Source organism: Vicugna pacos, chromosome 34 (genome assembly GCF_048564905.1).
Source record: "Vicugna pacos chromosome 34, VicPac4, whole genome shotgun sequence".
Lineage (NCBI taxonomy): Eukaryota > Metazoa > Chordata > Mammalia > Artiodactyla > Camelidae > Vicugna > Vicugna pacos.
The window spans coordinates 21238044-21252988 of NC_133020.1; the positions used below are offsets into that span (position 1 = coordinate 21238044).

At 55.3% G+C, this 14945-nt stretch overlaps 2 protein-coding genes across 8 annotated transcripts in view; one reads left to right on the top strand and one right to left on the bottom strand.

Annotated features, from left to right (window-relative positions):
* FBXL14 (F-box and leucine rich repeat protein 14) overlaps window positions 1-14945 on the bottom strand; it is a 429592-nt gene that overhangs the window by 343705 nt on the left and 70942 nt on the right. The window lies entirely within an intron of this gene.
* The window catches only part of ERC1 (ELKS/RAB6-interacting/CAST family member 1), a 294829-nt gene that overhangs the window by 266872 nt on the left and 13012 nt on the right, over window positions 1-14945 (top strand). For all 7 annotated transcript variants that reach the window (XM_072954473.1, XM_072954472.1, XM_072954475.1 and 4 more), the window contains one exon: window positions 5634-5822. In XM_072954473.1, coding sequence (XP_072810574.1) covers window positions 5634-5822 — 189 coding nt within the window. The remainder of the gene's footprint in view (window positions 1-5633; window positions 5823-14945) is intronic.

The following is a 14945-nucleotide window of genomic DNA, read 5'->3' on the forward strand; positions in this document are numbered from 1 at the left end:
AAAAGCCAGGGCCGGTGGAGAAGCCAGAGGAGCCTGACCACGTGGTCAAAAAGGAGCTTGGTCCCCAGGGGACAGGTGAGGGGAATGGGAACATTAACGGAGCCTAAGTGACTGCCCGACCCAGATATTTCACCGTCTGCTCAGGTGGTGGTCGGTCGGCTGCAGGGGAAGCTGCGGAAGGCGCCCCGCTCGGCGTAGAACTGGTGCTCGCAGTGCTTCGTGGTTGTTTACGGTGTAAGTGATGTCATTCTGGGTTCTGCGTTTGTCACAACTTTCTGTTTTGGAAGATAAATAAAATGTAAGACTGTCACATTCTACACAGTGTGTTCAGGGAGTCAAATAGACACACGTGAAAAATGGTGATGAAGTAGGGGTTGGGATTTGGGGCTCCGAACTTTCTTGCCTTTAACATAAAAGGTTACCTTTTAACTTTTCATGAAATTTTAGAAGTTTATTGACTTCCCCCAAAAGAGATTTTTTTTTTCCAGTGACTGTGGCCATCCAGCTAAGTACAAAGTCAGCCTAAAGCTACTGAAACTTTCCAGATTCTCATAGTGAACGATAAGGTTTGTTTTTGGTGAAGATCACACAGGTTTATGCTACAAAGCCTTCTGAAGTCTGGTGGCTTCATCGTTGCCGTAAGGGCGCAGACCTGCTGCGAGGCGTGTGTTTGTCTCTCTGGCAGAAGCATAAAACAGAGGGCTAGTCTCGAATACACGTTTGTTTTCTATCTGTTAGGATTAAAAGTGAGTAAGGACCATAACACCAACATCATTTAGGGAATCCAACATTTAGCCCTGTTTGTGCTCCAGAAGGGCGTGAAAAAGAGACCACTCAGAATAAAAAAATCGCTGAGTTTTATAACCTTATATGTGAAGGCTGAGTCAAAATCAGCCTCAAGTCAAGGCAAAGAGGTTTATTTAACAAGTCAAGGACTTGCCCGAAGTGAACTCCAGAACCAAAGTCCGAACAAAGATAAATCCTGAATGGATGTGTTTTGATTCTTACATACACTCAACACGTTAGTTCGATTGTTTCGTGGTTTTCTTCAGTGCGGAGTAGGATGCATGTCATCGGTTAACACCCCTGCCGGCTGCAGCCGGCTGCGGCCTGGGCCCCGCCCTCGCTGTGCTGGGGGAAGGATCCAGGTGCTCTCGCTTCTGCGTGCGCCTTGCTGGGCAGGGCCCCCGATCCACGTAGCAGGGACAGCATGGCAGTCACTCTCTCCCGTCAGAGAGCCCCAGCCCTTCACGAAGCAGCTGCATTTACGTGAGGCCGCAACGCCAGGCGCCAAACCTTTGTGAAGAGCCTGGGCGCTGTCCTTGGGCTTCCTGGCCCCGAAGTACATTGTGACCAAGGAGACAGACTCGGCCCTTGAGAGAAGGCAGCCTCTGAGGCGGGGCGAGTGGGTTTTACTCCCTCGGCTCCTCGTGTGCTTTTCCGAGTTTAGCTCTCTGCGGGCCTGGGGACGAGGGTGTCAGGAAGGGAGTGGCGTCTCTGGGAAGTTGGCGCGTCAGTTGTCCCGAGACACTCTGGATGTGCCGGTGTTGCGGACGGCGGCGACGGTAGCCCAGTGAGGAGTCGGAGCTCTGCCGGCATTTGTACGCTTGACGCACGGCGGCCACGCCCGGCCCCGGGGGCCCCAGCAGGTGCGAATAACCACAGAACCGCTGCGTAGCCACAGAGGCGTCGTAGTAAATAGGAGAATAATTTGCCAGGAACACGGTGAACAATGAGTGTTAGCTTAACACACAGTGGCATTTTCCAAACGGTAGAACGTTTGTGCCCCAACGGCAAAGGCCTGAAGTCCCAAGTCAGGTTCCGTACGGGGCGGACCGTTCCTCTCAAAGTGACCTCGAGGTGCCGCGACCGGAGCCTGCGCTCGGCGGGGACGTCTGCTGCGGAGCCGCGGGCTGGGGGAGACAGGCAGGCCCTGGAACTGACCGGGTAGGGCCTTTCATTGCGTGTCCCGTCCTGGCCCCAGGAAATGTGCTCACATCTCTTAGGTAAGTGGGTTGCAGAAGTGGGATACTGTGGAATGGCCAGTTACAACTCGTAGCAAACAACACAGGGGCACCTCATCTGTCTTCCAGAAGCCCTTCAGCCATCTACCCTCGCTTAAGTGGAAGGGAGGTTAGAATAAACATGCCAGGAGGTCCCTGTCCTCTGTCACCACATGTCATCAGATGCTGGCCTCTGAAGCCAGTTTGAGGATCTGACGCATAAGCAGATAAATCCTTGCGAGAAGAGATAAAGCTTCCAGGACGTCAGCCGGAAGCCTCGCATCCCTTTTTGTAATTTAAACTGTTTCCCTTGGCAGCTCGGTGAACGTAGGTTTGGGGGAGTAATGCCGTTCGGGGCATGATGTTGGCTAAAGGCAGAGGTTATCGTGACAAGTTCATCTTTCAACTCCTTTTTGCCAAAAAGAGACCCAGAGCTATGCTTGTGCACAGCTGCAGGAGCAGCGCGGCCTGGCCTCACTGTGACGGGCTCGGGGAGACTTCTCGCCAGTGTCCCGAGCTTGAACGCAGACGGGAGACACTCCCTGATGGGTCTCATCAGGGGTCCTCTTCCTCCTGGCGAGGGTCCCGCTTCCCGCTCGGGATGATGCAGCGGCAGCTCTGCCTTGTGGGAAACGCACGTTCCCTCCCGAGCGGCCTGCCGAGCTGGATAGCAGGAACGAAGAGATAAGGACGTGTCCCACGTGACTGGCTGGTGCAATGTGTCCCAGGGGCCAGAGTGAGTGTTTTTCTTGGAGAGATTTGGAAGCTGTGCTAGTTGGGCAGCGTCAGATACGCTCACCTAGGACACTGTCTCGCTCTTTGTTCTAGAAAAGCCATTCCCAAGGTCCTGCGGTGCAGCACACGGAACTACAGTCAACGCCTTGTAACAGCCTATCGTGAAAAAGAATAGGAAAAGGAGTGTGTGTGTGTGTGTGTGTGTGTGTGTGTGTGTGTGTGTGAGACCGAATCACTGTGCTGTGCACCGGAAATCAACACAACTTTGTAAACCGACTCTGCTTCAACTGAAAAAAAAAAGCTATTGCCTTCAACATGAGAAGAAAGGGCATCTTGGCCGTTGCATAGAATGAAGTTTTATCCTGGAAAAGACTTTCCAACTTTCCGATTGGACTTTGAAAAGTCATGGTGTGTAAAACACTCTTACGTTTTGTCATCAATAGCACCTCAGCCTGAAATACATTTAAGTCAATTTGAAACTCATCTTTGATTAAGAACAGGGGCTTGAAAAGTCCATTTTTCCATTCCCAGTCATACAGCAGTGAGCTAGGATCTTTCCAAATTCTATTTTATGTAAGAAATTTGACGGCCGCGTTACCACCATTCATCACGTCGTCGTCTTCCTCAGCGGTCGTGCTTTTCTGTGCCAGTTTTCCAGCTCACACGGCAATTACCCTCTCCCCCCCACACACACACACACACAGAATGGGAATAAGCTGCACAAAGCCAGTGAAAATCCCAAAAGTGGTTTTTTAAATCATTGTGTGCAGAAAGCAGCTTAGAGGAGGCCAAGCTTTAAAAACATGGCAAATGAAATGGGGCTGCGTTGCTCGGAAGCCTGAGGGCTGCGGCGGCGGGAACCAGGACTGGACAGTTTAGCTCCTGACGTGTGAAGTCTGCGTGCATTGAGAGAAATACTGCCTTGAAATTGCCTTGAAGGATTGTGCTTTGGAACCCTTTCTACATTTTCTACAGTGTGAATATGCATCCGTGGCCGGAAATAAAATGCAGTTCTTTTTTTGAGAGATTAGTGTTGTTTGTGAAAGGCTCCCCAACTTCCCCACTCGCCACATCCTCTGCTTTATTGAAACAGCCTCTCCCTTCTGTGACTGGTGGTGTCCATGTGCCTTCCATACATAGCACAGGACTCGTACCACGAGCCTGCCCAGGAGGGGTCCCGGCAGAGCCCAGAGCCTCCCACGCCCGCACCGAGTGCTTAACCTTTAATCTTAGAGAACTGTGTGTGTGTGTTTGAAAAACAATAATAATGCTAAATTGAGTCGCTCTCTCTGACTTGTCTAGCCAGGCTCCGGCTTCTGTATTGTATTGCACCGTATAGGCCTGAACTCTGAACTCTGGTCTCTCAAGTAGGTTAAAGATTGTTTGAAGCACTAAGCCCTGGCCCTGGCTCTCCCCTCTCTTAATTTTTTCATGGAAATAGGATTAGAAGCAGAGGAAATGTGATATATTTATAAGGCAACCATTAAAAAATCATTTTTTCCAGGAATACGTCGTGTCACGAGTGGCACTCACAACAGGACGTTCAGGGGTAAACGGGGTATGAGCAGGGCTCTGCCCGGAGCTGGTTTATGCAAGTTTATAAAAAGGCTCGGGAGAACATCCCCGAGACATTGCAGGCAGTGTTCTTGACAGAGTACCTGCGGGCTGTTTATTATTTCTTTTATATTTCCCGCCATATTTTTCAGAGTAAAATATGTATTGATTTCCTAATAAAAAACATAAAACTTTACTTATTTTAAAAACTCTTCAAAGGGGAACAGCAGGAGCGTCATCCCAGCAGGCCAGGAGGAAATCAGCATCGCTGTTGAAAGTAACCGCAGGGCCTCGGTCTGTTGACTGCAGACCGTGAGCTCCATGCTCACTGTGTGGGTCAGAGTGTCCCTTTGGCGAGAAACGCGGCAGGTGCAGACCCTACCGGGGGCGCCCCAGGAGCGGTGGGGACCTGCCGGCGTCATGGCGGTGCGCCCGCTCCCCCGGCTCTGTGTGTCCAGCCGCTCTGAGATGCGAGGTCTGGCCTGGCTCTGCCAGCCTCCCCGGGCCTGATCGGTGCTGGGCGCCGGCTACCGGGGCCAGAGCATTGTCACGCGAGCCGTCAGATGAAGTCATCTGTCACTGACTGTGCTTTCAAAGGGAGCCACGGTGACAGTTACTCACCCAGGGTAAAGAGAACACAAAACAAAGGTAGCAGAGGCCGCTGTGCAAGAAAAACAGAACCAGGGCTGCAGGGACAGGACCTCACCGCACTCCTGGCCCAGGGGCAGGTGTTTGGTGTTGCGTAAGGATCGATCAGCCACGGTTTTAAAATGAGCCTCAGGTGGTGTCTGGGAAGCGAACAAGGGAGCTTAAGCCAGGACGAGGCAGATTCAGTAACGAGTTCACTCATCACGTCTCGTGGCCAAGAAAAACATGCACCTTCTCCACAGACAGAACCTTCCTTCCCTTCCGGGAGGCGGGAGCACACTCAGTGTGTGGTGTCGGGCTTTGGGAGGAGCACGGTTCACGAGCCGTCTTCTGCACCCTGCTCGCGGGCCGGTGGGAGGGAAATCGTCGGTGCCTGGAGTCCCTCTGTGTCAGGGATGCCACCTCTGTGAGAATGAGCCGGCCCGTGCGTCACCTCCCACCTGGGCGCGGAGCCGCCTCTCACATCGGTGTGCGTGCCTGTGCCCCCCCCCCGGCTCCCGGAGCGGCACCCGGGGGCGACAGTCACCGTGCAGCCGTGTGGGGCTGCCGCGGCCTCTCGCCCCCGAGATCGCAGGAGCGGTGGTTACAGGGCTTTAGTCTCGTTCAGTTGTCTTTGATGTGGGGACTTGAACTTGATAAAGAGATTCCAGCTTCACGCTTTAGGCTGACCTTGGCTCTTTTTTTTCACCTCAGATCATCCAGCCCCTCTTAGAACTTGACCAAAATAGAAGCAAACTAAAGCTGTACATCGGACACCTGACAGCCCTCTGCCACGACCGAGACCCCCTGATCCTTCGAGGACTCACTCCGCCAGCTTCCTACAACCTGGACGACGACCAGGCCGCGTGGGAGAGCGAGCTGCAGAAGATGACCCGGGAACAGGTGGGCCTCGCGCCTGGCGGGGCAGCGTCCTGGCAGAGCCGGCAGCTGCTCAGGCCACTGTGGGGGGCGCCACCTCGGAGGGGCCGGTGCGCAGAGTCCAGGCTCTGAGCGATGCTTGGTCTTTCAGCAGACGTTAGGAGTTCGCATTGGAAGCAGGTCCCGCTTTACTCCTGCTTCTGCGTGACTTGCTCGAGAGTCAGGAAGGGCTGGTTTAGAAGGGAGGGGGCTCAGGAGAATCTGTCCACGGAAGTGACAGCCACTAATGAAGGTGCCCTTGCGGGGGAGTCTGGGTGGGGATGTCTGGATCCTTGACGAATCTCCAGTTGTCTCTGGGGAACTGAGGGTCACAATCTACCAAGTCCTGTGAGGTGAGCTGGTCTGGGTTACGCTCTTGGGCTGCATTTTCTGTTTACTGCTGTCTGAAGTCCACCGGTTCTCTTTTTTGTCAATTTGTGATTTGTTTAGTTCAGTAAAGAAACGAGAAGGCTAGGCTGGAGACAAAACCACGAACAAAAGAAACAAGGAGGAAACAGGATGAGGAGAGAGAGAAAGCAGACGTGGGAAGCGAAGGAAAGAAAAACTGGGTAAACGTTGAGAAATTAAAGTAGGAAAAGAAACAGAGCCGTCTTAAAACATTAATCTCAGGCCGCTTTTGTTCCTAGCTGCAGCTGGGGGGTAGCGGGGGGGTTCCCCAGCCCCTCGTAGACTGCTCACCCCAACCAGGAGACACAGGGGGTGCAAATTTGCTGAAACTCTTCATCAGAATGGTGAAGCTGTGCCGTTTTCCAGCCAAGTGCTTCCTGTTTGTTTACACATAATGCGTGAAGGAAGACTGTGCTGAATAGGACACCTCCCGTGGGGCGGGGTTACAGGTGGCAGTGCCAGCCCGCAGGTGGAGACGTGCACTCCGGGGTCAGGGCCGGACTGACTGCCCCGCGGTGTGGACGCGGCCTCGTAACTGCCCCAGTTAACGACAGCCTGCCAGTTACCATTCTTACTTACGTGATGGGAAAGGTAAGGCCTCCCTCTCAGATTCGCACGTTCCGTAGAAATTTTCACTTCTTTCTTCTTGAAAGAAGGAAAAACTTAAAGGACAGAATTACATGGATTTCTGGTAGCTCCTTTTGATACTAACAGCCACATAGGAAAAATGCAACTGAAAGGCACATGGCTGGTTAGCTTTAGAAGCTTCAGGATCTTGGAGCGAGGCAGCACATCTTAGAACCCTGACACAGAGGTGCACCGAAGCTTAACTGGCATTAAATTACTTCTTTGTGAAACAGCTTGTCTTCGAAATGAAAAAAGTGTTTTGGCTCCGTCCTGTTTCTCAAATATGCCTGAACAGACTTAGTCTTTTCTCAGGAAAAAAAATGTATCTTCAGGGTGAGACCAAGATAGAAAATTTCAAACCAAGAATTTTTCAGTGGACATGCCACTGCCCGGGACGTTGCAGTCCAGCTACCACAGTCACCAGGACAGTTCCGCTCCCGTGCCAGGGTCGCGCCAGTGTCGCCGCGTCTCTGCCTGACTGAAGACGCGCTTCCGCTGCCTGCGGTGTTGCAGGAGGCATGAGAGGCTGCGTCTTCAGCAGCACCCGGGCCGCCTGGGGAGCCGGTGCCAGGGGTCACCTGTCAGGGAGCACGGTAGCTAAGCACACCTTCCGGAAGCTTCTCCGAAGCTGCTCAAGATCGGCGGGGAAACCAACCAATTTTCTGCCACCAAGTAGGAGCTTAAGGGAGCGATGCAGGCTCCTGAGAAAGGTGACCTGTAGCAATACAGTGACCTGCCTCCTGTGGTCGGGGCTGGACTGCAGGTTTTGGAGCCCAGGATATGAGACGCTGACCGCGGCTGAGTATGCGCGCTGGTCTGTTCCACGGGTGTCTTCTTTGGGGCTGCGGCCTCCCGCACCCGTCGTTGTGCCGTTCAGCTCTGTGCGTCCCGTGTGCCTCACCGCCACACGCCCCCCTCGCTGGCACCCCGTGAGGACAGGACCAGAGCCTCGTCCACCTTTTCAACACTGTGTCCCCTGTACGGAGAATGCTGCCTGGCATGCAGCGCCTGCTCCATGAAGACTTGTTGAAGGAATGGGGGGGCGGGGGAGGCGGCAGGTGGGCTCGGTGCGCACCGGTTGTCACGGTCCTTGGCCTTGGTGCTGCACGCACACCTCGTCTCGCCCTCTCCTCGATGTGCAGCCCTTAGACCGCTCGGCTGCGTGCCGTTCTCACACTCCTGCCCTGTTGCTCACGATGGTCCTTCTGCCTGCGCTGCCCTCCCTCGGTCTCCCTGGGGAGCCCCTGGATGGGACTCTGAGCTTGTTAAAACTCAGCTCGGACCTCATTTCTTCTCTGATTCTTCCTGACACCCTGGCCCGATGTGCGGCCCCCTCGGGGCGCCTGGAGCGCCCGTGGCGCTCGGGTTTTACTGGTTTTCATGTCTGTCCTCCCGTTCTAGGCAGCCTGCCTGCGGCAGGCAGGAATCGGGTCCTTTTCATCTTAAAAACCAGCACCACAGTAGGTGGTTGGTGCTTGCTCAGTAACTTAGTGAGTGAGTGAATTCTAGTCCATTGTTTTGTATTTCGTAATTATGGTTCTTATTCTCCAGTTAGATGAGTTTCTTCACTGCCAGACCCATGTCTGTCTTCTAAAGCCACAAACCACGTGTGGAAGGAGTGCTTAGCACACGCCTCGCTGATTATTTATCTGCTGACTCAAGACGGGTTCCCCTGGGCCACTCAGTAGCTTTGGATGCTCTGACTGTCGGTGTAGGAGCCGCCCAGGCCCTTGTCCTTCTCCCAGTGTGGCTGTTTCAGAGCAAGACTCGGGGCGCAGGCGGGGGCGGGGCTTCCTCTCCTGCGTCCATGCGGCTCGGGCGTGAAGGGCCCGCGCCTCAGCTCCAGGCGCCTGGGACCCGCCTGCTCCCCGCTCCGGCCCGTCTCTCTGGCCTTCGTTTCCCTGACTCCTCCACCCCGGCCTCATCTCTCCGTGGGCGGGGCGCTGTGAGAATCAGCGCTCGTGGGCGGAACTTGCTGAGGTCAGCAGCGTCGTTTCCAGTTGCTGTTTTACTAAAAACCAGTCTGATGCGCCCCACGGCCACCTTGGAACCGTCCCTTGTTCTGGGGTCTTGAGTGTGGGACTTCCGACCCTGCTTCTCAGTCGTATCTGGGTTTCTTAATTTCAGTCTTCTTGTCGCTCTAGACCCACGTTGTGACCCAGGAGAACAGTGTTAAATATACACTTTGGGTCACAAACATTCTTTTGCAGACGATTCCAGAAGAGTGTTTCCTCTGTGAAGACCTACAGTGGCCACGTTTTCCGTCATATGCGTTGAGCTCCGATCTCGGCCCCCACGCTCCTCCCTTTCTTGCGTGTGGCTACATGTACCAAGTTATCGTTCGTGAACTTTTCCAAGCATTCAGAAAACGTGTGGGGATGAGTGTAGCATCACCTTGGTACTCAGAATTAACGAGTATTGCTTTGTTCTGCTTCAGACTTTCTAAATGGTAAATGTAGTTAAGTCCTCTCTGTGCCCAGTTCCATTTTTCTGTTTTCACCTGCAGTGGCCACCACTGCCCTAAACCGGTGTGCAGCTCTACAGGCCTCGTTTCCACCTTCTGGCGTACATGTTTGTTTCCACAGACGAGGTGCAGTGTTGTTCAGTGTGATACAAAGTTGAAATAAACGGTATCAGACTACACGGGCTGTCTTTCCGTTCATCACCGTGTACTGAACCCGTGCCCCCACTCACTTGGTATCGGAAGAGAGACGTGGCCGTAATTTTTCAGATAAGTGTAAATCTTACACCGTTTTACGTGTGGCTCTGGAGCCCCAGAGGGGCTTTCTTTTAAAAAGCAGATGGAGGTGGTGTCAGAGTAGGATGCTGTGACGGCACAGAGAGGCTGCACTGAGGACGGCAGACTCAGGCGTCGCTGTGTGTTCTAGGGCAGCCCACGCTTGACCGCGGTCCGTCATCTTCCAGAATCCCAGCTCATAACTGAAATTCCAGGCCCCGTTTCCCACACCATGCCTCCTGCAGAAGGCAGCTCCGCCTCCTTCCCGAGTCCCTTGCCAGCTGCTGGGCAGGCGACCTCATCAGTCTCCACGACTGCGGCCCTGGCACCGGCTCACACAGAGCTGACGGCCGCTCGAGGAGCAGAGCCGCAGTTCCGAGGTCACCTGCCTCAGAGCTGTGACAGTGGTGGGAAATTTCCCACTGACACTTTGCAGACACATGGCTCTCCCTTCAGTAAATACACAGGCAGTCTGAGATTTTAAATTTCTTAACTTAGTTATTTTCATAGAGCTCAATGACTGGGTCCTGGTGAGTTTGGGGGGGCTAACACTGCATTTGCCGTAAACGTCGTGTGTGTTTTTAGAAGGTTATACTGAGCACAGGCTTCGTGTCAGTTCCTAGATGCCGCGGGGTGGGGTGCTCCGGGTGTTTGCAGGTGTGGGTGCTGGGAAGACCGCATCCCTGGCTCAGCCTTCCTCGTCCCTCTGCTCGGGCGCGCAGCTGGGCTGCAGCCTCACTTTGTTCTGCCTGGAGGGGCTGTGCTCACTCCTGAGCGTCACCACGGGAGAGCAGGCAGACATCACCACATCCCCCTTCTTCTTGCATGAGGCACACTGAGTGGCCCGATAGGGCCTGGACGGCTCCTTCCAGCTCAGACCTGCTCCCCTGCAGCCCCAGGAGAGGATCACCTCCACGAAGCCCCTGTGCCCCTGCAGCTGCCTTCCAGCCCAAGGAGAGAGACGGCTGCCTGAATGTTCCAGGCCTAGTGTGCCGACCCAGCACTGCCGCTGCCTCGGGGGGAGGAGAGTGAATAGCAGATAATTTAAAATGTCTCTGCAGGGGCTCTTTATCCTCCCTCGGGGCTGTGCTTTGCCAACACCTGTCCTGCCCTGGCACAGTTGGCTGAACCCACGCAGTTCACTCCTAAGCCCTGTCTGGGGACCATGGGCAGCCGGCCTGGGGCTGATGGAGCAATGATGGAGAGAGGCCCCCGTATGGAGAGAGCCCCCCTGTGGTGGAGAGAGCCTCCGTGATGGAGAGAGCCCCCCATGATGGAGAGAGCCCCCCGTGATGGAGAGAGCCCCCTCGTGATGAAGAGAGCCCCCCGTGATGGAGAGGGCCCCCGACGATGGAGAGGGCCCCCCTGTGATGGAGAGAGCCCCCCCGTGATGGAGAGAGCCCCCCATGACGGAGAGAGCCCCCGACGATGGAGAGGGCCCCCCTGTGATGGAGAGAGCCCCCCCATGATGGAGAGAGCCCCCCGTGATGGAGAGGGCCCCCGACGATGGAGAGGGCCCCCCTGTGATGGAGAGAGCCCCCCCGTGATGGAGAGAGCCCCCCATGATGGAGAGAGCCCCCTGTGATGGAGAGGGCCCCCCGTGATGGAGAGGGCCCCCCACGATGGAGAGAACCCCCCACAGGAGCTGCCTCGGGTCGGATGGTCCCCCGACTCCCCCATCTTCTCTTGCTCAGGCGGGCGTCCTGTCCCACCCCGCCGCTTCTGAGGGTGGAGCCCACCCCCCATTCTGGCCAGTACAGCGAGACCTGGTGCACCTTCTCCACAGGGGGCTGCGTGAAGCTCCCCACAAGTGCTTGCTTTGGTCCTTCTTTTCGGCTTTACTGGGGTGCAGTTGACCCCACACTGTCAGGTGTGTGAAGTGGACAGCGTGACAGGGCCCCCAGCAGGCTAACCAGCACTGTCATCACCTCACAGTACTTACCTTTGTTAAAGTTCTGCACTCTTAGCAAATTTCAATTCTGCAAATCAGTGTAACCAACTGTAGTCGCAACTGGCTTGTTCTTTGAATGGCTGCTGCATCAAATTCCTTTGGTGTTCTGGAACATTTTTCCATGAGACAGGAGTCCCCACTCCTTTGGCTCTTGAAACAGTGTGTAGGGCGCCAGTCAGACCGGTGTAAACCTGTTCTAGTCCCCGGTTCATCTTCTTTGGGCGTGTCTTCTGTCTCCTCCTCCACCCACTCTCTTCCCCTTCTCGCTCAGGGAAGGTGTAACTCCCGCATCAAGATACAGCCTTTCAAGAAAGAGAGTAACCCGGGAGGCTGAAGGTCACGTAGAACTCCAGTGATCTCAGCCGGGGAAGAAGGCTTTAGCAGGAGAGCAGCCAGCATCTTGAAAGTGCCTAGACTGAGGTGGGTTCTTAGAAATTGAGGTGTTAGTGCGTTTGTAACATCTGCAGGTACAAACGAGAATGATCAGACGGCAAAAGCTCGTGCTGGTTTCTCTGCAGATATCTGTCCAAAACTGGACCTTACGTCCCTGTACGTGCCTGGGTCCAGCTCCTGCTGTGTCCAAGGAGGTTCCTTTGGAGTGACAGGTGCCAGCAGCCTGTGTCTTGGTCCTGGAGACCGTTGACCCCAATCCACCAGGGTCACTCGGCTGTCGGTTGTTGACCTTCACAAATCCTTGCCTGCCACTGACCTTCAAAAGCCGATGAGTGACAGTGATTGGCCGCTCCTCGGAGGTCTGGCGGTTAGGAGCCAGACCAGGTCCCTGGGAAGCCTCCTCTGAGGCAGGGGGCCTCCTCTCTTTCTCTGCGGAGCAGCTGTGCGTCTGCAGACAGTGGGGTTTGGGCCCCCCACTCGCCGGTGGGGCTTGAAGGATGTCCCGTGCCTTGTCCTGAAGCTCCAGCTCCATCCGCCCGAGCCGCGTCGGCCCCTCAGGCCTCACTTTCCCGCCTGTGAGGGCCGGGAGCGGCCGGGGGCTCCCGCGGCTCCTTCCAGGCTGGAGGAACTGCCCGCCCCCAGGCCCCGCGTCTCCCTGGGGGCGGGGCTGGTGCGGAAACCTGACCTGGGTGCCTTGTGTCAGCACAGGGTCACCGCAGGGTTGTGGGCGCCGTGGCCGGGAAGCCGGGAGGCTCTTGATTTGTTTTTATTTTTGCTTTGTTTTTAACTTTTGAAAAACCTGAGTCCCCGAAGGCACACGGCGCGCACCCACGCAGCAACTGTTGAGGGAGCGCCTCCCACGTGCCGGGCGCCGCCCTTGACAGTAACGGGGTGCCACTGAAATCTTCCTGCCTTGAGAGGCCTGAGCACTGGGGGTCCCTCCTGCCTGGCCGCCTGTGGCGAGGGGAGGAGAGCAGGACGTTCCTTTATCTCCAGTGGATCTTGAGGAAGTCCCTGCGCAGGAGCGTGTAGTCAGCAGTGGAGCCTTGACTGCGGATCGTGTGTGTACAGAATTTTTTATTGTGCCATTTCGTTCGCGGTCAGTCACGGAGGAGCAGTGTCATCTCCTTACTTTCTGTCTAAGCGGCCACAGCCTCTCCTCGTGAGAACAAATCCAGGCATTGCCGGCCAGGAGTCGGTTGCAAGGTCGGGAAGGGGGTGGGGAAGCCCAGCAGGAACCTCACGGTCACGGCCACTTCCCGTCAGCCTACGGAGTCCGGGGCCAGGGTGGCCGTGGCTTCGGGCGCTAGCAGGGGGCAGCTGGGGTCCGGGGAGACTTCAGGAAGAAAACCGGAAATTCAGGCTGCAGGCTCAGCCCTGAGCATCAGGGAAGAGGGCCCTTGGGAGCTCACCGTAACGTGTGGGAAGTGCCCGTGAGGCAGAGTCTTCAAAGGCCACTTTGACGTTCCCTGTTGCTAAACGCTGGAGGGATTCTGCAAAGTGGAAAAGTGACCAATTCCTGTGGGAGAGTGAATGGGCGTGAAGCGCCCGCCGTGCCCACAGGCCACCTGGCCACTGAAGTTTCATGTTTTATTCGTTGGATATCATGGCAAGATAGGCTGCAGTTTATTCCAGTTGTTCACAAATCCGCACTCGGCTTCTGTCACGTCCTCACACCTCTTGGGTAAGTGGGGTTGGGCTGGAGCCCAGGCCGGGCCGGGCCTGAGGACCACTTCTGCTGGGCCGTCCACCCTGAAGGCTGCAGTCGACCCCTGCACGGCTCACACCTCGGAGTCTAACTGTTAGAAACCTCAGGGGCAGATTCTCGTCTGCTTAAACCACACCGAGCATCTCTGTCAAACCTCCTGCTCACCACTAGACCATCCACAGAAACGAGTTAATCCGAGTCACTGCCAGCTACGGCTGAATTCGTTCAGCGACGTCCCTTGTCACCATCCCTTCTCTAAACCCATCCAGACGTCCTCCGCTTTCAACTCATCCTTGTGTCTGTCAGTAGAGAGTGGCTACTTTGAAGGAAGTAATTTGAAAATTTGAAATTTTCTCTCTTGAGGCCCACTTATTCCGTGGACTTGTGCTAGCCCCCCTGCTGCCTTTCCGTGGCTCTGGAGAGATGCCGCGCCGGTTCTGACGTCCTGACCTGTGCCGAGCGGTCAGGCAGCCCTTCCTCAGCTGTGCTTCTGGTCCTCCGCCCGCCCAGCCCCGCTCCTTAGCCTCCTGCACGCCGCCAGCTCTGCTCTCGGACGGTCGTCCCGCCGTGGAGAGCAGGAAGGGCGCCCGAGCGGCTCCCCTCCCAGCCAATCTTTCATGGCCGTGTTTGTGTCGGTGTGAGGTTGGGCTCCTCTTCTCCCCTGAGCAGCGCGGAGGCTGGAGTCCGCACCCCGACCTCTGAGGCTCACCCTTCCAGTGTGTGGCTTTGAGCATCCAGATTGAGTTGCTGTTACACTGTGATTCTTGGCTCGAGTCCCTCTAGAAATCATATTACTACCCCGAGTTCAGTGAGGGCTGGAATAGCTACTAAGAACAGAACACATTACAATAACATTCAGCAGACAAAGCCGGAGAATTCCTGCCGGAGGCCACCTTCGTACCCGATACTTGTCCCGTAGCCCGTCTTTCGGGAACTGTCAGCAGCGTGGGTGTTGCGGTGCGAGGCTGACGTGCCCTGCCCTGAGGTCTGCGTCATCACACTGTCTTGATTTGGAGATGCTTCGGATTTATCTTAAAAAGCTCTTTGGGAAGTTATCAGTGTTTCCCCCAGGATTAGCATGTGTTCCTTTAGTTCGTTCTCCAGTTGTTTTTTGATGTCTGCTCTGTGCAGGCTGTTTTGCTAGGCGGCCTTGGTATGTGAAAAGAATTCACCGAGGAGTTGGCCGAAGAGTGGGGAATTAAACATATAGCCAACTCTCGAAACACGAGACAGAAGTCATACTTTGGCAGTATTCACTTCTGCAAAGGGAAGTGTCCGCGGACG